General features: G+C 41.2%; 1 protein-coding gene and 1 long non-coding RNA gene across 10 annotated transcripts in view; one reads left to right on the top strand and one right to left on the bottom strand.

The window, feature by feature from the left end:
• greb1l (GREB1 like retinoic acid receptor coactivator) overlaps positions 1–23,110 on the top strand; it is a 254,492-nt gene that overhangs the window by 141,183 nt on the left and 90,199 nt on the right. For all 9 annotated transcript variants that reach the window (XM_033019628.1, XM_033019632.1, XM_033019629.1 and 6 more), the window contains 5 exons: positions 9,806–9,982; positions 12,525–12,701; positions 15,180–15,332; positions 18,096–18,227; positions 19,440–19,592. In XM_033019628.1, the coding sequence (XP_032875519.1) occupies positions 9,806–9,982; positions 12,525–12,701; positions 15,180–15,332; positions 18,096–18,227; positions 19,440–19,592 (792 nt within the window). The remainder of the gene's footprint in view (positions 1–9,805; positions 9,983–12,524; positions 12,702–15,179; positions 15,333–18,095; positions 18,228–19,439; positions 19,593–23,110) is intronic.
• On the bottom strand, positions 355–21,534 carry LOC116972203. Its single transcript, XR_004411738.1, has 3 exons — positions 21,507–21,534; positions 3,560–3,565; positions 355–365 (listed from the first exon to the last, which is right to left on the bottom strand). It is a non-coding gene; the product is annotated as an uncharacterized LOC116972203 (long non-coding RNA).

Below are 23,110 nucleotides of genomic sequence, written 5' to 3'. Positions count from 1 at the left end.
CCACAAGACATAGGAGCAGGATCAGGCCATTCGGCTCATCCAGTCCAGTCTGCCATTCAATCATGGCTGATCTATATTTCCCTCTCAACCCCATTCCCCTGCCTTCTCCTGTAAATATTGCCAATATTTACAAATCAAGAACCTATCAATCTCCTCTTTAAAAATACCCAATGACTTGGCCTCCACCGCCATCTATGGCAATGAGTTCCACAGATTGACTACCCTCTGGCTAAAGAAATTCCTCCTCATCTCCATTCCAAAGCTACATACTTTTATTCTGAGGCTCTGCCCTCCAGACCCAGATGACCAATGCTCCTAAATTATTAATCCCTCTTTTGTCATTAAGAAGTTGTTGCAGGCGGAGACTGTAGGTTTTTCTCAGCCTTGGTGAAAATCATCACTTGTCCAATGTTGGAAACTCCCAAGGAATTGAATAAGAATTTCAGAAACGTAACAAATACCACTGTAATTGTACAGCATCCGTCCCTACACCTTGGTGGAACACGTTGTAAATGCGCTTGGAAGCATATTTTGTTTATGCATTCCACAATCTTATGATATATTAGCGGAGCAGCGCAGATTAAAAAAATTATACCATTCATGAGGTATAACGAATGGGCCCTTAATAACGGGTTGCCGTCTTAATGTTGAGAAACATTCAATGTTGAACCATTTACTTCAAGTAAAGTTATCTTTAATAAGGCTTGCTCAAGGACACTTAATTGCATTACAAACTATATGTAGGTTCTTTCACTTTCTTGCTTTCGAAGAAGATTTGAGAGACAAACCAAGTTAGAGTTTTTGTAGGTTATGGAAGGCATGATTTTATGACTAATTTTGTCAATGCTGTCTGCTGTGGTGAAAAAATTATTCTCAGCTAGTACATAAAAGATGGTGTAATGTAATTATTCTCAGCTGGCGTATAACAGATTGACCAATTTTCCCAACAATTATTCATGTAGCTGGTATCAGAATGTAATTGGTATTAATTTGATACACTCAGTGGGTGCTAGTGAAATGGAGGCCACAAATAAAACAGGCTGCATACACGGAGGGAAATGGGCAGTCAATATTTTCAATTGAAGGGTCTCGACCCAAAATGTCGACTGCCTGGATCCCTCACAGATGTCGCTTAAAAGCTGAGTTTCTCAGGTTGCTCTTTTTGTTGCTAAAGATTCTATCATTTACAGTCTTTTGTGTCTTTTTTACTATCATCCTGGACTGATTGGAAATGATTCTGTTCGTAAAGCCACTTTATAAAATGATGGGCTGTTTGCTTTAGTATTGTTTAGTTTTACTACAACATAGACTGTCAGCATTGTTGCAAACCACACCCATATTGTTGCAAACCACACCCATATTGTTGCAAACCACACCCATATTGATCATGTTAGCTGATACAGTGCAAATCATTAGCTTTAGTTTTTGACTTTAGAGACTTTAGAGATACAGTGTGGATACAGGCCCTTTGGCCCACCGCGCCAGCGTCGACCATCCTTCCACCGTACACTAGTTCCATCCTACACCCTAGGGACAATTTACAGAAGACAATTCACCTACAGACCTGCACATCGTTGGAATGTGGGAGCACCCGGAGAAGACCCATGGTGTCACAGGGAGAACGTACAAACTCTGCACAGACAGAACCCGTGGTCAGGATCGAACCTGGATCTCTGATGCTGTAAGGCAGCAATTCTACCACTGTGCCACCCCGATTCATCACTGTGCCGCTCCAGAAGCTGACAGAATGAAATGAATAAATACCCTGACCATTTTATGGCAGGGGTTAGAGTAAACCCTTGCATCTGCAAATAGCCTGTTCATGGTTTGGTTATGAATAAAATTAGACAACCACTCTATATTTATCCTGCATCATCATTTATTTAAAAACTCGATGAGTAACATTGTAATATATTAGAGATGGAGGGGGAGAGGGTTAGGTGATGATGTTTCGGCTCAAGACCCTTCTTCAGACTGACGGTTTAAACCAGCATCTGCAGTTCCTTCCTACACATTGTAATATATTAGGTATTTTGACTGAAATATTATGACCATTTTGAATGTAAATGCAAATGTGAAATAATGCAAATGATTGGAGCTTGCCATAAATATGTAAAATGGAGATTTCCTTTAAAATAGAGGATAGTAGCCACCAAGCCATGGAGTGATAGAAGGGTACAGCTTGAGCTTGGCGCTTTGGCCCACCTAATTCACACTGACCATCAAGCCTCAAATTGGATTAATCCTACCTTAATCCATTTTATTCTTCCCACTCTCCTATCAACACATTCCAGTTCTACCATTCATTTGCACATGAAGGAAACTTGAGAAGAAATTGGCACCTGGAGGACGTGCATGTGATCACAGAGAAAAATACAACATTGTGAATCTAACAACACTGTAAATCAGGATTGAACCCATGATGCTGAACTGACCAAAGTCGGGTTGAACTTTATCACCTTGAAAATGGTTCTATATTATGATGACCGCGGACCATTTTGCTCGGCCCGCTAAGACCTGCAGGATCTAACCACTTTAACTCCCCTTCCCATTCCCACACTGACCTTTCTGTCCTGGATCTCCTCAATTGGCAGAGTGAGGCCACACACAAACTGGAGGAACAGCACCTCGTATTCCGCTTGGGTAGCTTACAACACAACGGTACAAGCATTGAATTCTCTAATTATAGGTGACTTCTACAAACAGCTCCCTCTTCCCCGGTTCAGGTCCACAGTCCGCAACTGCATATCCACTTGGGCTCACACCTGTCTCTATCCAAAAATCAGCCTATCTGGGAACCTCCTTGCCTGAGGTCATCTGTTGCCGGCCCTAATTTGGCCTGTTTTTTTTCTCACTTGCAGTTTTGTCCCCACTCTTCCCACACCAATCAGCCTGAAAAGTTCCAACCTGAAACTTCACTTGTCTATTTTCTCCAGAGATGCTACCTGATCTGTTGAGTTACTCTAGTATTTTGTATCTATCTTTGGTATAAACCTGCAGTTCCTTTTTAATACATCTGTAGTTCCTTTTTAATACAAGTGCTCATTGTTTTAAATGATAAGACCACGGTATGCTTTCTGTTATTTCACATGGTTGCAATGTACATTTAGTGCCAACACTGTTATGATGTGACTGCTCATGTCAACAGGAGGCTCAGGTGATGAGAATATATTATAATTAAAAACACCCTGCTCCTGAAGGGGTGGTTCATTGTGACTGGGGCGCAGATACCTCCCTCACTATTCATGCCAAAGGTTTTCGATGGGAGAATGGGTTTCTGAATACTTTGGCTGACATGGCTTGGATGGAGACCTTCTCTCCATCCTCCCTCTAGTAACAGAATGTCCTGCTCTGCATATCATCTTCTCAATCTCCCATTCATTTAGTATTGGAAAGGAAATTCTTGTGCAAACACAGCTGAAAGCAATTTCCTTTGGAGAAGTCTTGAAGTCAGGAAAAAGTCCTGCTGTCCAATTCCCCGTAGACTTTGACATCTTCCAGAACACTGATGGGCGTTGGAGCTCCTGCATTAGCCACTCATTGTTATTATTATTATTACAGAACACTCCTTTATCAGTAGTACTCTATCACTCACTATTAGTTCTTTGGGATCAGTTTCCAAGTGCATTAAAGCCAATTATTATTGCATGGCAGTTGTGGAGCTCAGCAACTCCTTGGCAATAGTGGGACTATTCATGGGTCATGTTGCAACTGGAACATTGGAAACCTTTTCTGCAGACACTGCTGTTTAGTTATAGTTTAGCAGCTCTTTGCCTTGTAAACTTGTTTGTCTTCTCAGAGTATCGTGGACTTCACAAGTGGTTCCATGAATTAAATCAGTAAGCTGTGTGTCTTGGTAACATCGTCTTATCATCTTTTTGTTAGCAATGAGCTACAAAAATTGACTAATTTTCTAAATTAATAGGAGTCTGAAGAAGACAAGACCTTTTTTGGAATCTGCTCATGACCATTGATTGCTGTGGCTGACAGATATGTTTGTTATATCAAAGTATAATGGCATCTCAGTAAAAGGAGGAAGACAACTCAGAATAACAGAGTACATCATTTGGAATACCTTGTTTTAAAGGTACAAAATGGAAGCAGACCCTTCGGCCCACCGAGTCCATGCCGTTCATCAACCACCCGTTCACACTAATCCTACTTTCTCATCCACTCCTTAAGCACCTGGGGCAATTTACAGAAGCCAATTTACTTGTCTTTGGGATACGGGAAGAAACTGGAGCATCTGGTGGAAACCCTGGCGGTTACAGGGAGAACGTGAAAACTCCACGCAGAAAGCACACAAGGTCAAGACTGAACCTGGGTCTCTGGCACTGTGAGGCAGAAGTTCTACCAGCTGCGCCACTTTGCCGCAACTTTGTGCCTAATTAAATTCATGATATTGGTTTGAGGTGATTGAAAGATTTGGCCTGTAGAATCTCATATCCAATCTGTGCAACTTTCCTAATGTTGACATTTTTTTTTAAATCTAGAGAAAATTGCTAAGCACCGAATTAATCTGTTTATACTTGTATTTAGGCTAGATTAACTAAATCTTACCTTGCTTACCAAAACTGATGAGATACTCTCTAATTGCCAATTTTACATATTAATAATGTGTTGGAAGGAACTGCAGATGTGCAGGAAGGAACGGCAGATGCTAGTTCAAACCGAAGATAGACACAAAACGCTGTAGTAACTCAGTGCGTCAGACAGCATCTCTGGAGAGAAGGGATAGGTGACGTTTTAGGTCGAGCCCCTTCTTCAGGCAGCATCTCTGCGGTCTGAAGGTTCCAACCCAATACCTCACCCAACATTATTCGCTATACATGCTAATAATAGTCAGTATTTATTTTTTCCGCAATGTTTTGTCTCGCTTTTAATCCTTCAGTGGTAGTTCTCAACCATGCTTTACTATCCATGTTTTTTCAGCAGGGTAATAGATCACTGAGTTACACACAGAGAGGAACTTAAACAAACTAGCAGAACATCTGCAGCAGTCTTTGATTGTTTTCAATGACCACATGGCTGCCAGTACCAATATATGGGGGGAGGGGGGGGATATATTCATATTCATTCTCATTTATCATTTTTGGCACTTTAATCATGATAAGCATTTAATTACTATACTTTAAAACCACTGAAATGTTATTGTTGGCACGCGAGCCTGTTAGGGTAATGCTAATAAAGTGTTTCAGGCAGTACACTTGACAACACTTTCTCCCACCCTGCCTCTTTGCAAAGAAACTAACCCCTACTCTCCATTTCACTGTCTCCGCTTCATCTGCTCACAAGATGAAGGCTCCCATTCTAAAACAGCAGAGATGTCCTCTTTCTTCAGTAAATTCTGTCCAAGATTATGGAATTGTCAAGTATGGAGTACCATGGTAAAAGTGACTGAATAAAAGAGGAGATAACTTCTATTTTTTTTAAACGCAAGTGGTGGAGATATTAAAGAATATGGGTGGCCCAAATTCTCTATTAAAGATATGGGTGGCCCAAACATCAGACCATGATGGGAAGGATGCATCAGAGGAATGAGAGCTATGAAAGATGGATCCCTCACCCACTGTATCCCATAGCTCTGCTCTCGCTCCCCCTCCCCCAAGACGAAACAAAGATAGTTCCCCTGGGCCTCACCTTTTGTCCCACCAACCTCCGCATTCAACACATCATCCTCCAATATGAAGGTCACCTCCAACGTGATCCCACCACCTGTCACACCTTCCCATCCCCACCCTTTCGGCTTTCCACAGAGACCGCACCTTCTGCAACTCCTTGGTTCACTCATCCCTTCCCACCCAAACCACCCCCTCTCCTGGTATTTTCTCCTGCAGGAGATGTAACACATGTCCCTTTACCTCCTCCCTCACCTCCATCCAGGGCCTGCAACAGTCCTTCTAGGTGAGACAGATGTTCACATATTAGCAAGACCAAGCATAAACTCGTCGACCATTTTGCCGAACACTTGTATTGGGTGCATCAAGGCAGGCTTGTCCTGCCCCTCCTCTCTTCCAACTTTCTCACCCCCCACCACAATCAATCTGAAGAAGGATTCCAACCTGAAATGTCACCTATGGATGCTCTCCAGAGATGCTGTCTGACCTGCTGAGTTACTCCACCAATTAATGATTTTTTTTAAATGGGATAATGACGCCCAAAACATGTAGTATCAATCGTATATATAACCATTGTATCATTTCAACTTTTTAGTTTAGTTTAGAGATACAGTGCGGAAACAGACCCTTCGGCCCACCGACCAGCGATCCCGCACATTAACGCTATCCTAGACATACTAGGAACCATTTACACTTATACCAAGCCAATTAACCTACAAACATGTACATCTTTGGAGTGTGGGAGAAAACTGAAGATCTGGGAGAAAACCCACACGGTCACAAGGAGAACGTACAAACTCCGTACAGACAGCACCCGCACTCGGGATTGAACCCGGGTCTTCAACTCTACCGCTGCTCCAGCGTGCCGCCCTTGTAGCCATTTCATTTGTCATGAATCTTCAGAAGCTGAAAAAGATCATCAGCTTCAAGTGTTGGGTCTGTTTGGCCTGAACTGCTGAGTGCATCCAGCACTTTCTGTTTCAGGTTTCCACCATCTTCTTTGAACAACTGATTTGCTTTTTTGATTCGTCATGATAGTTTTCTCTGTACTTTAACTGCACAATAGACACAAAATGCTGGAGTAACTCAGTGGATCAGACAGCACCTCTGGAGACAATTCTGAACAACCATCCTTCCTACACATATCTGCACAATTCAGTCTTGGAACACCATTCACTAAAATATAAGTGACTTAATATTTGTTTAATCTGTTCAATGTTGGATATTAGGAGCAAATGGACATTAATCAGCATTAGTGTTAGCTAATGCTTATTAATTTGCTAACTTTTGGGTGACCTTTATATATTTCATATATACATACATACATACATATCCTGTACAGGCACTCTCCAACTTACATACAGTGGCTTGCAAAAGTTTTCATACCCCTTGAACTTTTCCACATTTTGTCACGTTACAACCACAAACGTAAATGTATTTTATTGGGATTTTATGTGATAGACCAACACAAAGTGGCGCATAATTGTGAAGTGGAAGGAAAATGATACATGGTTTTCAAATTTTTTTACATATAAAAAACTGAAAAGTGTGGCGTGCAAAAGTATTCAGCCCCCTTTACTCTGATACCCCTAAATAAAATCCAGTGCAACCAATTGCCTTCAGAAGTCACCTAATTAGTAAATAGAGTCCACTTGTGTGTAATCTAATCTCAGTATAAATACAGCTGTTCTGTGAAGGCCTCAGAGGTTTGTTAGAGAACATTAGTGAACAAACAGCATCATGAAGCCCAAGGAACACACCAGACAGGTCAGGGATAAAGTTGTGGAGAAGTTTAAAGCAGGGTTAGGTTATAAAAAAATATCCCAAGCTTTGAACATCTCACGGAGCACTGTTCAATCCATCATCTGAAAATGGAAAGAGTATGGCACAACTGCAAACCTACCAAGACATGGCCGTCCACCTAAACTGACAGGCCGGGCAAGGAGAGCATTGATCAGAGAAGCAGCCAAGAGGCCCATGGTAACTCTGGAGGAGCTGCAGAGATCCACAGCTCAGGTGGAGAATCTGTCCACAGGACAACTATTAGTCGTGCACTCCACAAATCGGGCCTTTATGGAAGAGTGGCAAGAAGAAAGCCATTGTTGAAAAAAAAGCCATAAGAAGTCCCGTTTGCAGTTTGCCACAAGCCATGTGGGGGACACAGCAAACATGTGGAGGAAGGTGCTCTGGTCAGATGAGACCAAAATTGAAGTTTTTGGCCTAAATGCAAAACGCTATGTGTGGCGGAAAACTAACACTGCACATCACCCTGAACACATCATCCCCACTGTGAAACATGGTGGTGGCAGCATCATGCTGTGGGGATGCTTTTCTTCAGCAGGGACAGGGAAGCTGATCAGAGTTGATGGGAAGATGGATGGAGCCAAATACAGGGCAATCTTGGAAGAAAACCTGTTAGAGTCTGCAAAAGACTTGAGTGGGGCGGAGGTTCACCTTCCAGCAGGGAAACGACCCTAAACATACAGCCAGAGTTACAATGGAATGGTTTAGATCAAAGCATATTCATGTGTTAGAATGGCCCAGTCAAAGTCCAGACCTAAATCCAATTGAGAATCTCTGGCAAGGCTTGAAAATTGCTGTTCACAGACACTCTCCATCCAATCTGACTGAGCTTGAGCTATTTTGCAAAGAAAAATGGGCAAAATTTTCAGTCTCTAGATGTGCAAAGCTGGTAGAGACATACCCCAAAAGACTTGCAGCTGTAATTGCAGCGAAAGGTGGTTCTACAAAGTATTGACTCAGGGGGGCTGAATACTTTTGCACGCCACACTTTTCAGTTTTTTATTTGTAAAAAAATTTGAAAACCATGTATCATTTTCCTTCCACTTCACAATTATGCACCACTTTGTGTTGGTCTATCACATAAAATCCCAATAAAATACATTTACGTTTGTGGTTGTAGCGTGACAAAATGTGGAAAAGTTCAAGGGGTATGAAAACTTTTGCAAGCCACTGTATGTCAGATTTTTAAGTAAGTCAGAATCACCATTCCTGTCCCCTGCCTGAAATATGTTGTTGAGACTACCAACTGTCTCAGCGGCATCTGGCTGCGTCCAGGGCACTTTCTGTGGCACGTGGCCTTCTGGGTAAGCACCACCGCCATTACCGGCTTGTTTCCGACTTACACTTGAGTGATCGTAGTTCTGGAAATTACAAACTGCCTTGGTTGCACTAGGGGCTGAGTACAGAATTGTTTACGAAAGTGCGAGCTTCCGGAGTCACTGCCTCAAAAAAGCAGGCAGCATCATCAGAGACCCACGCCACCCTGGCCACACACTCATTCCACCCCTGGCATCGGCAAGAAGGTACAGGAGCCTGAAAACTGTAATGTCTGGGTTCAAGAACAGCTTCTTCCCGACAGCCATTAGGCTATTAAACACGACACATTCTAATAAGCTCTGAACTACATAGATTATTATTGTTATTATTGCACCATTATTGTTTGTTTTTTATGTGTACGTATGCGTGTGTGTGTGTATATACACACACTGAACTTTTTTCTTCTCATTTATTATTGTTTACAGTGTACTATGTTTACGTTTTCTGTTGTGCTGCTGCAAGTAAGAATTTCATTGTTCTATCTGTGACATATATGGCAATAAAACACTCTTGACTCTTGAGTTGATGTAAGTCGTCTACAGCATATATTGGAGTGTCTGTAAATGTATATAATATGCATATACTGTACTTACACACAGACATTCCCCAACAATATATATATTGTTCTTTGTACCAGTACAACCAAAGATTTTGATGCACCTGAGTACTTTGGCAACCATCGTCTGCAAAAGGATGTGCATATCTCAACGATACAATAAAGCATTGCAGATTTTTACATTTTCTAATTTATTGAACCATGCACAATAGGAAGCTAGCAGCTGAGGGTTCTTTACCATATGATCTCTCATTCAGTGTCATTCGGAAGAGAGAGAGTAAAGTTACTGTCATTAACATCCTCCAAAAAGCTTTCAAGCTGTGGAACAATATTTTGGGCAGTGCGTTTTAGTGAATTACGACATAATTGTCGCAACAATAATTGTAATTTTCTCCAACTGTCTAAAACAAAGCTTTTAATTTCCGTTGGTAAGCAGCCGAGTTCAATTTTATTTTGTTGATATTATTTTGTAGCAGCGTTCATGTCATCACATCTCTTTACTTTAATTTAGGTTATTGCCAGGCTGGCAAGGACTTGCGCTTGGTATCACTCTCTGCAGAACAAATTGACATTCCACCAGGCTTTGTGTTGGTGGGAGCCAAATCTCCAAATCTTCCTGAGCACATTCTGATCTGTGCAGTTGATAAGCGGTTCCTGCCAGATGACAATGGAAAGAATGCACTTTTAGGTAAGAAGTTTCTTGTTTTTAACATGTTATCAGTTATTTGACAGCACATTTATTAGTCACATTTTTTCCCCCCTTTGCCTGAACATTCTGTTCTTGTGTAGGAAGGAACTGCAGAGGCTGGTTTACACCAAAGGTAGGCATAAAATGCTGGAATAACTCAGCGGGACAGGCAGCATCTCTGGAGAGAAGGAATGGGTGCGGAGATAGAGTTCGGGGATAGGGCCAGTGTACGCCTGGAACAGTGATTGTTCAACGTACTCTACAAAGAGCCAGGCATAGCTGGGGCCCATATGAGTGCCCATGGCTATGCCTTGGATTTGGACAAAGTGGGAGGAATCGAAGGAGAAGTTGTTAAGAGTAAGGACCAGCTCTGCTAGGCAGAGGAGAGTGTTGGTTGAGGGAAAAGAGGAAGAAACGGAGGGCTTTAAGACTTCCCGGTGGGGGGTGGAGGTGTAGAATGGTTGAACATCCATAGTAAAGATGAGAGAATGGTACTTGGAAAATGGAAGTCAGCGAAGAGACGAAGGGCGTGCAAGGTGTCCTGGACATAGGTGGGGAGGGATTGTAGCAGGGGATAGGATGGAGTTGAGATATGTGGAAATTAATTCAGTGGGACAGGAACAAGCAAAAACAATGGGTCTCCCAGGGCTGTTCTGATTATGGATTTTATGGAGGAGGTAAAACCTGGTTGTGTGGGGCTGGGTACTGATTCGTTTGGAGGCTGTGGATGGCAGACGCAGATACATTTTTGTATTTGTATAAAGGTCCACAGGATAGACGGTGCCACAGATTGTCAGCATTCACTTCTTTTTAAATTTATGACAAAGTTCATTTCACTCAGATCCTGTCCTGGTTATTATGGCCTTTAAATTCTTAAAGGGAATATTCCCTGCATTCCACACCCACCACCCCAAACCCACACCATCACCTTGCTCCCACTTCTCTCCTCCACCAATGTAACAAAATTGAACTAGCACATATTATTGGTGCTCCACTGTACCGGAGCAGATATTTGATCTTTTCTCTGTGTTGAATTTTGGATTTAATTTACGTAGTTAATTTGCCAGAGAGAAAGAAGATCAGAGAGTTAATTCATCTGTACAACCTTTTTGAAATCTGGTTCCCTGTCTCTGAGACTTTGTAACCGATTGCTGGAGCAGTTTTGGGAGTTTGGCAGATGAGGAAATATATAAATAAAATCTTTTTGGTTTTAATTAGATGTTAGTGGATAGAATTAATCTATTTTAGATAGTAATGAGTTCTTCAAAATGGATTTCAAAATTTAGTAAATTTATAGATTTGCCACCTTGTTTTAAGCTACGGACAAAACGTTTTCTCCAAGCTTATTTTGCAGGTGGAAGGGTAAAGAGGAATACAGTTATACAGGGTGGAAACAGGCCCTTTGGGTTAACATACCCATGCCGACCAGCATACCCCATCTACGTTAGTTCCACCTGCCTGCAATTGGCCCTTAGCCTTCTAAGCCTATTCAGGTGCCTGTCTAAATGTTTCTTATTAAACGTTGTGATAGTACCTGCGTCAGCTACCTCCTCAGGCAGCTCATTCCATACACCCACCAACCTTTGTGTAAAAAGATTGCCCCTTTGGTTCCGACTAAATCTTTCCTCCCTCACCTTAAACCTCTGGTTTTTGAATCCAAGAATAATTGGATACTATTTTCATTTTTGAATAATATGCTACCAGAGAATTGATGTTGTTCAATTAGTTTTTAATACACATGCTATTTGTTTTAAACTAAATGGAATTATGTATCTTCAACAGGAAATATCCAGTTTCTGCATTTAATCCTTCATCCACCCTTACCTTATTTGTTTTATGGCATCTGCCATGAGTAATGGAATTAGAGTCACTTTAACTGTGGTAGTAAATTTAGTCCTTTATCTTTTAAGTGCTTATGCCCTTTAGAGGTTGTGTAAAATTTGCATCCCGTAGCAGAAGTAAATTCTGGAAATATCTCACTGATATTCTTTTCCTTGGAAGAAAATTCCGTATTTGAAACCGATTATAGATGCAAAGTCCTGAAGTAACTCTGTGGGTCAAGCAGCATCTCTGGAGAAAAAGGATGGGTGACGTTTCAGGCCAGGACCCTCCTTGGACTGAAAGTCATTAATTTGATCCAGTTACCCAGATAACCATTTACAGAAATTATAAACACATTTAACCAAATGGTCACAATAAGGATTTCCCCCCTCCCTGGCCCTCAGTCTGAAGAAGGGTCTCGACCCGAAACATCACCTATTCCTTTTCTTCAGAGATGCTGCCTGACCCGCTGAGTCACTCCTGCATTTTGTGTCCATCTTCGGTGTAAACCAGGATCTGCAGTTCCTTCTTACATACAATAAAAGAATTGTACTTATGTCGACTTGGAATTGGGAGTCTGAACAAATCTTACAGAGGGAAAGCAATCCATTCAACTGAAGTGCTTCATAGGAAACAACATTTTTTTCTTGTGAGGTGCTCTTGAATCCCAATGATTCATCATCATCACTGCCTGTTCATGGTCCTGTTAATGTGACTACAGGTTTCTCGGGAAACTGCATAGGCTGCGGGGAGAAAGGATTTCGGTACTTCACTGAGTTTTCCAATCACATCAACTTAAAGCTGACAACCCAGCCGAAGAAGCAGAAGCACTTAAAATATTACCTCGTCAAAAACTCGCAAGGTGTTTTCTCAAAGGGACCTTTAATTTGCTGGAAAGGTAATCAAACTTAATACGGCATCTCTCTCTCTCTCAAGCTATATTGGACATTTTATTTGTGATAATCAACAATTTTCAGCTTGATTTTCTTTGGTACCTTTCAAGTTTTTGAATGTGATCAGATATTCATTGTAGTATTTATTCAGTAAAATATAATGGAAGAGTAACTTCCATTATTCATAATTTATTAACTAACTTATTAAATTGATAACAATCAAGATATGTTTATAATAACACCCATATTAAGTAACCAGACGGGAAGGATTTTTTTTAATGTTGTAAGTGCACGTTTGTATATAAAAATTGGATTTGTCATGTTGCTAAAATATCAAACTAAGATTGCATAATATATTGACTTTCTGCGCGAAAAATTACATGGGAAGATCTTTCAATTTTCACAAATGCAAAGGTGAAATATCTACTAATTCCTCACCTTCTTGTATAAATTAACAGGAAAGGCTTTCATTGTTATTACTTCTAATGTAAAGCATCGGGCAGAGTCCAGAGAAGAAAAGCTAAATAGAGATACTGTAATTGTGTGATTGCAAGGGAGATTTGCCTTCATTATTTTAAATGCACTACAGATGTAAATGCCTTGCATAAACATCCATGTTAGTAGTCTATGACCAGCATAGACTTGAACCCGACTTTGTATTTATTTTGAAGTGCTTAATCAGTGACATAATGTAACAAGGTGAGATCTTTTTTGCCAGTTAGATCTAGCTGACTAACATCCCAGTGACTCAGTTTAGTTTAGTTTAGTTTAGTTTAGTTTAGAGATGCAACATGGAAAGAGGCCCTTCGGCCCACCAAGTCCGCGCCAACCAGCGATCCCACACACTAACAATATCCTACACATACACTAGGGATAATTTACTATTTTACCAAAGCCAAGTAACCTGCAAACGTGTACGTCTTTGGATTGTGGGAGGAAACATGAGCACCCGGAGAAAACCCACGCGGTCACAGGGCAGAATCGAATCCGGGTCTCTGGCGCTGTAAGGCAGCAATTCTACCGCTGCGCCACCGTGCCACCTCTTGAAGACTCAAACTTGTCTGGACATCTTTATTTGAAAAACGGTTTGAGTGTTTGAATATTGCTTTAAGTGTAGTTTTGAAAGTTTGTTTGCAATTTTTTAGCAAAATGAATTGGAATGTTCAAATATGACCTGAACACTCTGGGTTATTGTCATGCAAATAGAAAAGTATGCAGTCAATGGCAAGACACTTACAAAGCATTGATGTACAGAGGGGTCTTAGGGTTCGAGCCCATAAATTCCTGAAAGTGGCAACGCGTAGAGTAGTAAAGAAAGTGTATGGTATACATGCATTAATCAGGTGGGGCATTGAGTATAAGAGTCAGGAAGTCATGATGCAGCTTTATAGGACTTTGGTCAGACCACGTTCAGTATTGTATGCAGTTCTGGCCGTCATTACAGGAAGGATGTGGAGGCTTTAGAGGGGATGCAGTTGAGCTTTAGAAGAATGCTATCTTGATCAGAGGGTATTAGCTGTAAGGAGTTAGATTGCTTTCTCTGGAAAGTAAGACGCTGAGAGGAGACCCGATAGAAATCATGAAAGGTATAAATAGGGTAATTGGTCAGAACCTATTTCTCCAGGTGGGAATGTCAAAGACGAGAGGGCATAGCTTTAAGGTTGGAGGGGCAAAGTATAAAGGAGATGTGTGGGGTAAGTTTTTTTTTCACAGAGAGTAGTGGGTGCCTGGAACGCGCTGCCAGGGGTTGTGGTGGAGGCAGATTTGATAGTGGCATTTAAGAGGCTTTTAGATGGGCACATTGATATGCAGGGACTGGAGGGATATGGACCATGTGCAGGCAAAGGAGATTGGTTCAACTCGTCATCACATTGGGCATGGATATTGTGGAGCAGAGGACTTGTTCCTGTGCTGTACTGTGATATAATTATATTATATTCATGCCAATGAAGTGGCAACGGCCCAAACACACAAACATTCTTTAAAAGAATGATTCCAGGAATGAATGGGTTGGCATATGATGAGCGTTTGACAGCACTGGGCTTCTACTCGCTGGAGTTTGGAAGGTTTGAGCGGAGTCCTCATTGAAACTTACAGAATAATGAAAGGCATAGATAGAGTGGATGTGGAAAGGATGGGAGAGTCTAGGACCAGAGGTCATAGCCTCAGAATTAGAGGGCGTTCTTTTAGAAAGGAGGTGAGGAGGAACTTTTTTAGTCAGAGGATAGTTGCGTGGAACACATTGCTGCAGAGGGTTGTGGAGGCGAAGTCAGTGGATATTTTTAAGGCACAGAGAGACAAATGCTTAATTAGAATGGGTGTCAATGGTTATGTGGAGAAGGCAGGAAAATGGGATTTGGAGGCAGAGATCAGCCATGATTGAATGGCAGAGTAGACTCGATGGGCCAAATGGCCTAATTCTACTTCTATAACTTGTGAACACAATTAATAATAACGTTCACTCTGTGTTTGAATATTATTAGAATGCCGGACTCGTCAATTGCCCAGCAGTTACTCGTCTGCAGTAACTTCAACCAAGACAGTTACCACAGTCGTTGGATCCACCACATCTTCTCCGAATATTGACACCGTCTCATCTAGTGTTTGCAGTACCACCATTGCCAGCTGTCAGACAGGTAAGCTTTTCACTTTGCCGCCTACACCATATAACCATATAACCATATAACAATTACAGCAGGGAAACAGGCCATCTCTGCCCTTCTAGTCCGTGCCGACCACTTATTCTCCCCTAGTCCCATCTACCTGCACTCAGACCATAACCCTCCATTCCTTTCCCGTCCATATACCTATCCAATTTATTTTTAAATGATAAAATTGAACCTGCCTCCACCACTTCCACACACGTTCAAAGGTGCAGTGTGTTGTATAGAATACAATCTATATTGCATGATAGATCAGCCATGAATGAGAGGATAGATCAGCCATGATTGAATGGCGGAGTAGACTTGATGGGCCGAATGACCTAATTCTGCTCCTGTCATCAATGCTGGAGTAACTCAGCGGGGCAGGCAGCATCTCCGGAGAGAAGAAATGGGTGACCTTTTTGGGTCGAGACCCTTCTTCAGACCAAACATCTGCAGTTCTTTCCTGCATAAGACAATACTTCATGGTACTTAACTGATTTTGCTTATCTTGAGATATTGGTCAGTATTAATTTATGATGGACACTCAACCAAGAGAATTATTAAAGAGCAGTCAATATTTTTACATGTGTGCAATATGTTTTCAAATTCATGAAGCCTAATCATTGATTTTCTTGTTGAGGGTTTTGCTCTCTCTTTTGCTCAATCCCATTTTTGCCAACAAAAACAGTTTGGAGTATTTTCACAGTGGCGCAGTGGTAGAGATGCTGGTTTACAGCGACAGAGACCTGAGTTTGATCCTGACTACGGGCCCTGTCTGTACAGAATTTGTGCGTTCTCCCTGAGGGACAATTTACAGAAGCCAATTAACCTACAAACCTGCACGTCTTTGGAATGTGGGAGAAAACCCACAAAGTCACAGGAGGAATGTGTAAACTCCACATTGACAGCACCCATGGTCAGGACCGAACCTGGGTCTCTGGTGCTGTGAGGCAGCAGCTCTACCCCTGTGCCACTGTGTCGCCCCAACAAGTTGGCGTATATGTATGATTGTGTAACAAGAATGACTGCATTTGAGAGATTTTGCATGAGTTAGAATGGAAACTTTCATAAACATTTAAGTGCTTCCCTTTTCCTCCGTTCGAGGTAGTATGAATCATAAATGCTTATCTGCTGCTTAACTGAGCAGTCTCTGTTTAGTCTCAAACAACGTCCTTGCATCGCACATATCAAGAAGTGCCCTTGGTCATTATCAAAACTGAAAAGTAATTATAAGCAATAAGCAATGACTTTATCTCAAAGGAGATTGAAATTTAAAAGTGTAGAATTGATGAATCGATGACACTCACTCTGGTAAAATATATTCAGATGCAGCCATGACCCTTCAGGATAGAAATATTAGCCATGGAAAGACTGTAGTGCAGACTCAAAAGAGGTACATGTGGCTTTCTAATAGCTAATTTATAAAGGCAACATCCACAAGATAGGTTTTTATTCCCTTGAGTTTTCAAGGTTAAGGCAATGATGTAACTGAATTGCTTAAAGTAATTAAACAGTCACTCTGTGGGTATGTTTTAATCAATTTGAAAAATGTTCAGGAGTTTGTGATAGTTAGATTTTTTATTAGATGAGTACATGAAAGATAGAATGACAGTCAGGTAGATGGAGATATAGAATAGCTTTGAGCTAATTTGAAGATGGAACAAAAGATAGACACGAAAAGCTGAAATAACTCAGCGATCAGACAGCATCTCTGGAGAAACGGAATAGGTGACATTTCGGGTTGAGAAGCATCTATTTCTTTTCTCCAGATATGCTGTCTTACCCGCTGAGTTACTTTTTGTCTATCTTCGGTGTAAACCACCACATGCAGTTCCTCCCTACACATTGAAGGTAGAACAGTGGGGTAAGATTGTTGAAACGAGGAGATTCAAAAGCCTGGTTTTGTTCCTAAGTTTGTATTTTCTTTGTTTCCCCCTTTCCCATGACTCTTATCTCACAAGCTAATTACATTGTCCCAGTTCCACTGCAGCCTTGCCCAAGATAAGCGAAATCGGCACACACTAGTGACTTTGTTACATCATTGCTTTCTTTCTCAGAATTCAGTTATAAATGCTATCATTTATATCATTACAGACTTTCAGCATTCAATTAAAATAATACATTCTGGAACTGTGTGATTGAAAATAGCTGAATGTAGGAAAATCATCGAGCATTTTGAAAAGCTGCTGATTTTGTGCTTCATTTTATTACAAATAATCGGCCAAATAGAATGTTTTTGTACTTCTCAATGGATCACCTGAGATATTTATTTTTCAATAGAGTTTATACTGTACATCCTTCATAAGACTGCACATGTCAATAAATGTTAATCTTGTTTTATTACACTGCATTATCCTACTTTTGTTCTACAATAATTCACTAGTCATAGAGTCATAGAGTGATACAGTGTGGAAACAGGTCCTTTGGCCCAACTTGCCAACATGTCCCAGCTACACTAGTCCCACCTGCCTGCGCTTGGTCCATGTCCCTCCTATCCATGTAAACTAGAAAGCATTTAAATACCTTGCTAACTCATAACTATATACAAGTATAAAACCCAACGAGTATAAAACCCAACAAGTGTAAAACACAATGTATAGTGGGAAAATATTCTGTTGTGAATGTGATGTAAACTGTTAGTCAAAATATGTGCTATCAAGTGGAAGGTTTGAAAGTTACAATTACTCAACTTTCATGCTGCCGTGACTAAAGAACAGAATGGCAGGTTAATTTGTAATATTTCATGCATTATAGAATCAACATTCAGCCATGGTTCAGCAGCATCTTCTGCCGGCTATTCTGGATGTCAGGACCTGTCCAGGAGTGGAAATGTAGCAAAACCTGTTACAATAGCTGCACAACAACTTGTGAAGCCTCCAACTTCAGGTGACTTTTTTAACTTTTCTTATTTCAAAACAAATCCTGCAGCTTTCTACGTATGGAATCAATTCGATCACATACTATTATGGTAATTGCCTATCAGAATAGACATTTTATTCCAATAAGATTATTATTTGATATATTATTTGTATTCAGTTTGACCGCATAATCTATCTCCCAACTCATACTTTTCCAGCATCTTACCATTGTTAACATTTTGTTTAGTTTAATTTAGAGATACAGTGCGAAACGAGACCCTTTAGCCCACGGAGTCCGCGCTGACCAACAATCACCCCATACATCAGCACTATCCTACATCATAGGGACAATTTACAATTTTTACCGAAGCCAATTAACCTATAAACCTGTGCGTCTTTGGAGTGTGGGAGGAAACCGGAGCACCCGCAGAAAACCCACATGGTCATGGGGAGAACGTCCAAACTGCATACAGACAGTCCCTGTGGTCAAGATCTAACCCGGCTCACTGGTTCTGTAAGGCAGCAACTCTACTGCTGCAGCACCGTCCCACCCCTTTGTCTTAACTGTTTTCTGCATTATAAAATCTGTGGGTTTTTAAACTTCAATGGACCCTGTGCCACATTAGTTATGGCCTCAGTGGTGACCTCCTCTCCCCAGGCAAGCACTTTTTCCTTTGTGGGGTGGATCACAGTGGGGAGTATATGGGAGAAAACTGGGGCATCCAAAGGAAACCTATGCTGTTTGATATGATAATATGATAACATTTTGTATTCCTCATCTCTCAAAATCTTCACATTAGTTTCTCCCTTGGGTGTAATTCCCACATAAATCAGTACGTGGGAATAAGCAGCAAACAGGTCCCCTGAAAGGAACAAATATGGTTTGATTACTTGATACCTTGTGGCATGTCACAGTGAAATTCTTTGTTTTACATACCATACACAAAGTATGCAGAGTTGCCATGTATAATGCGTCGACAAAGCTACAAGTGTTCAATGTTATCCACAATGGTCCCCTCTTAGTTGTCCGCAGCTTCCCCACGCTGGGTCCCTCTGTTCTCGGTGGCATGTCCTCGACCGACCTCCGGCAACCACGCGTAATATCAAAGCAGAGTTAGGGGCCTTATCCAGATTTAGACATGCATTTATCTGGGTCAGGAAACTCCAATTGTCATTCACCTGGACTGTTCTAAGATCATTATTGTAAATACTTATTTTATAACACGTGTGTCTTCTGCAGCTCCCTGTGCAAATAACCAGCCACCTGGGTCTATGCGAGTTAATGGTAATCCCAATAGTAACGGCAATAGTGGAAAATCCAATGTTTTCAATGCTGCTCGACCTCAACCTCTCTCAACATCATCAAGTCCTGGCTTGGCATCAGGAGAAAATAGTAAGATTCTTTTATAATTTTCAGTAACTGCACAATATAACCACCAATTGTTGTACCCGCATTATAACTATTTCTGATCATACCTGTTGCAATCATGTTCTTTTCTGATACACTTATTTAATTGTGTTCTTTCATTACTGATACAATTTGAATGAAACATTAATCATTATATCCTATGGTTTACGGTCTATTACATTATCATGGTGGAAACCGATAGTTCAGTTTAGTTTAGAAATACAGGGTGGAAACAGGCCCTTTGGCCCACCGAGTCCAGTGATCCCCTCACACTAACACGATTCTGTATGATTACCGTACACTAGCAATATCCTACACACACCAGGGACAATTTACAATTTTAGCAAACCAATTAATCTACAAACCTGTATGTGTTTGAACTGTGGGAGGAAACCGGAGCTCCCGGAGAAAACCCACGCAGGTCACGGGGAGAACGTACAAACTGCATACAGATAGCACCTGTAGTTGGGATTGCATTTGGGTCTCTGGCGCTGTTAGCCAGCACCACTACTGCAGCAGTGTTGTGATTTTGTTATGTATGCTAATTCAATTGATGTACTCACAATACTAATGTGCAAGGCCTTACAGAACAGGCACTCTTTAATGATTTCACCATTTTATCATGTACAAATTTTGATTGTTCTTTACTAAGAACATTTTGGTTAAAATATATACTGAAAATGTCCTATGTATTCAGGTTTGGAGCACTAACTTTGTATCCTACATGAACGAATGAGTTGAGTTCACCTCATTACTGTAGATGAGACCAGAACACACTGGAAGGGTTTAGTTGAAGGGTTTACATGTGGAATGTTTTAATCTTGCCGCCATTTTGCAGGAGTGATGCGAGAGGTTTACTTATCAACGTAAATCAGAATACTTAATAAAAAATGTGCCTCTGATATGATTTTAGCTCTTGCTGTACAGGTTTCATGGAGGTTGACAAAATATTAGGAAACTCTGGGGGATTGGATTGGATTGGAGTGGTGTAAATGTGCTGATTGTAAAGGGTGCACTGCGAATAAAATTACAACATTTACAGGTGCTTTTTCATCTTGTTTGCACGGTGATTATCCTTACAACCGCCAGTTCAAAGCTAGATCGCTTTCCCCAGATCCCAAGCCATACGTGCCACCCTCCCTTCCAATGCTGGTCTCAATTGAAGCTCCCCCCCCCCCCCCTCACCTCCCCCCACTCCCCTCCTCCCCCCATCCCCTCCCTCCCCTTATCTCCATGGTCTGGCTATTTCAATGATTCAATGATACTTTATTGTCACATGTACCCTGGTACAGTGAAAATTCTTTGTTTTGTAAAACCATATTATCGATAGGCATAATCGTAGATAAGTACAAAAGTGCAATGATCGTGCTGTAAGAATAGTGGACTTTAATCAAGGCAGTTCATAGTCGCCACATTCTGGCGGCAACTTGTGCGTTTCAAGTTTCTTAAAATTATAGTCTCATCTTGGCCAGAAAGGCCGATTGTCCTGTTGGCAGCATTGGGTCGGTGTAACAGACGTTGGCCTGGCATGGTAATACTGTCGGTGTCCTCCACTGCTGCTCTGCAGCTCCGTGCCACTGCAGCCGGGTCTGATCTGACGAAGCATCCGCCTGACTTCTGCAGGGGCCTCCAGTGGCCCCCTCCCCCCGGCTGCTACAGGGCCCACAGATGCACCGTCCTCTCGCCTCCCGCAGTCGACCTCTCCATTTTTAGTTATCTTTGTTCAGGCATAAATGAGTGGCCAGGGTGCAAGGAGAAATTTGCTGTGATTCCCCAATCATCTGAGAGAGTAGATGTCTCAGCCGAAGGCTTGCAACCCAGACTGCGCTGAATTAATGCCAATATGGCCATAAGAAGCCTCCTGCTTCTAGAGGGAGCCAGTGCTTACACTCAACACACTCAATGAAAAGGACACGGAGCTGAACCAAAGCTTATTCACAATGCTACAGAAGTGGAAGGTGGATCAAAAGAATTGGAATGGAATAAGTGGTAATTTTCATTTTTTCGAACTGCCTCATAGAAAGACATTAGGAAAAAAATGTTTAGAGGATAATCTTGGAGAAATTTAACCACAGAATTGCTAAGTATCTTGTATTACTTTATCATTTTATTTATTCATGTGTGTATATATTTATATTATAGTATATGGACACATTGATCAGTTTTGTAGTAAATGCCTACTATGTTCTGTGTGCTCAGGCAAAGCAAGAATTTCATTGTCCTATCAGGGACACATGACAATAAACTCACTTGAACTTGAACTTAAATGGACTTTGGAATCAAATGGAACTCCCCCATATTGATTCCATCTACACTTCTGTGGAAGAAATTTATTTAGAGGGAAATTAATGGAAAAGAAAAGCGGAAACTTTGCAGATTTGCTTCGAGATTTTATAGTATGATCTCATGGAGAGATGGCTGCAGTTAACTGCTCACCAGTTCTCTGACTTCACAGCAGAATTAGACGACAGTTATACTGTGCTGTAAACAACTTTTGTTTTTTGTTAGATACAACCATACGAAAATATACTATCTGGTACATGGGCACCAATTATTTCATTAGTCATAACATACTTTTCGCTTATGTTAATCTTATTCAACAACAGATAGTTAATACAAGTCAAAAGGGCATCTTGACATTATTCTATTTCAACTTTCAGGCGGCCCATGCCACCATCCCCTCTCCGAGCCAATCATAAGCCTCCCATATACTGCAACGTATCTACGCTACTAGCGGTAGGGGGCGCAGGTGATCCACTGCAACTCCTCATAGAAAGTTAAAACAAGCTTTGTTATCTGCACTATTTCATGTTTACATTTTCATCCACCCTTCAACACATTCCCAGACAAGAGATAATATGTCTACTCTTAATTTGCCGATTCCCACTAACTTCTTTTGCACCTGGTCAAGCGAGAGCTTCCAATTGTCACATCCAAAACACCTTTTCGTTACCTTGTTCAATTCCAATCAAAATTAAATAAGGAAGGATATTAATTTTTCTTCCACAACTTCACACTGCCTCAGGTTAGCAGCCAATATAATCAGGTCTATTTCCTCACCGGCCATTTTCTCTTCTCCCCTCTCCCGATGGATAGAAGAATCTTCATAAGTGATAGGAGCAGAATTAGGCCATTTGGCCCATCAAGTCTACTCCGTCATTCAGTCATGGCTGATTCATCTTTCCCTCCTACCCCCATTCACCTGCCTTTTCCTCATAACCCTGACACATGTTCTAATCAAGAATCTATCTATCTCTGCTCTAAAAGCACATTGAAAGCACATACCCTCAGATTACAGAATGGATGGCACATGAAGCTTTTCACTGTATCTTGATACACATGACAATAATAAATTAATACCAATTGAAATAGACCACTAAATTCTGAAGTGATAATGAATTTCTCCCCTCGGGGGATTACAAATCATTGGTCTGAAGAAGGGTCTCGACCCAAAACGTCACCTATTCCTTCTCTCCAAAGATGCTGCCCCACCCGCTGTTTCT

Source organism: Amblyraja radiata, chromosome 4 (assembly GCF_010909765.2).
Source record: "Amblyraja radiata isolate CabotCenter1 chromosome 4, sAmbRad1.1.pri, whole genome shotgun sequence".
Classification (NCBI taxonomy): domain Eukaryota; kingdom Metazoa; phylum Chordata; class Chondrichthyes; order Rajiformes; family Rajidae; genus Amblyraja; species Amblyraja radiata.
The sequence above is the reverse complement of the archived record's forward strand: the minus strand, read 5'-3'. Positions and strand labels throughout refer to the sequence as shown.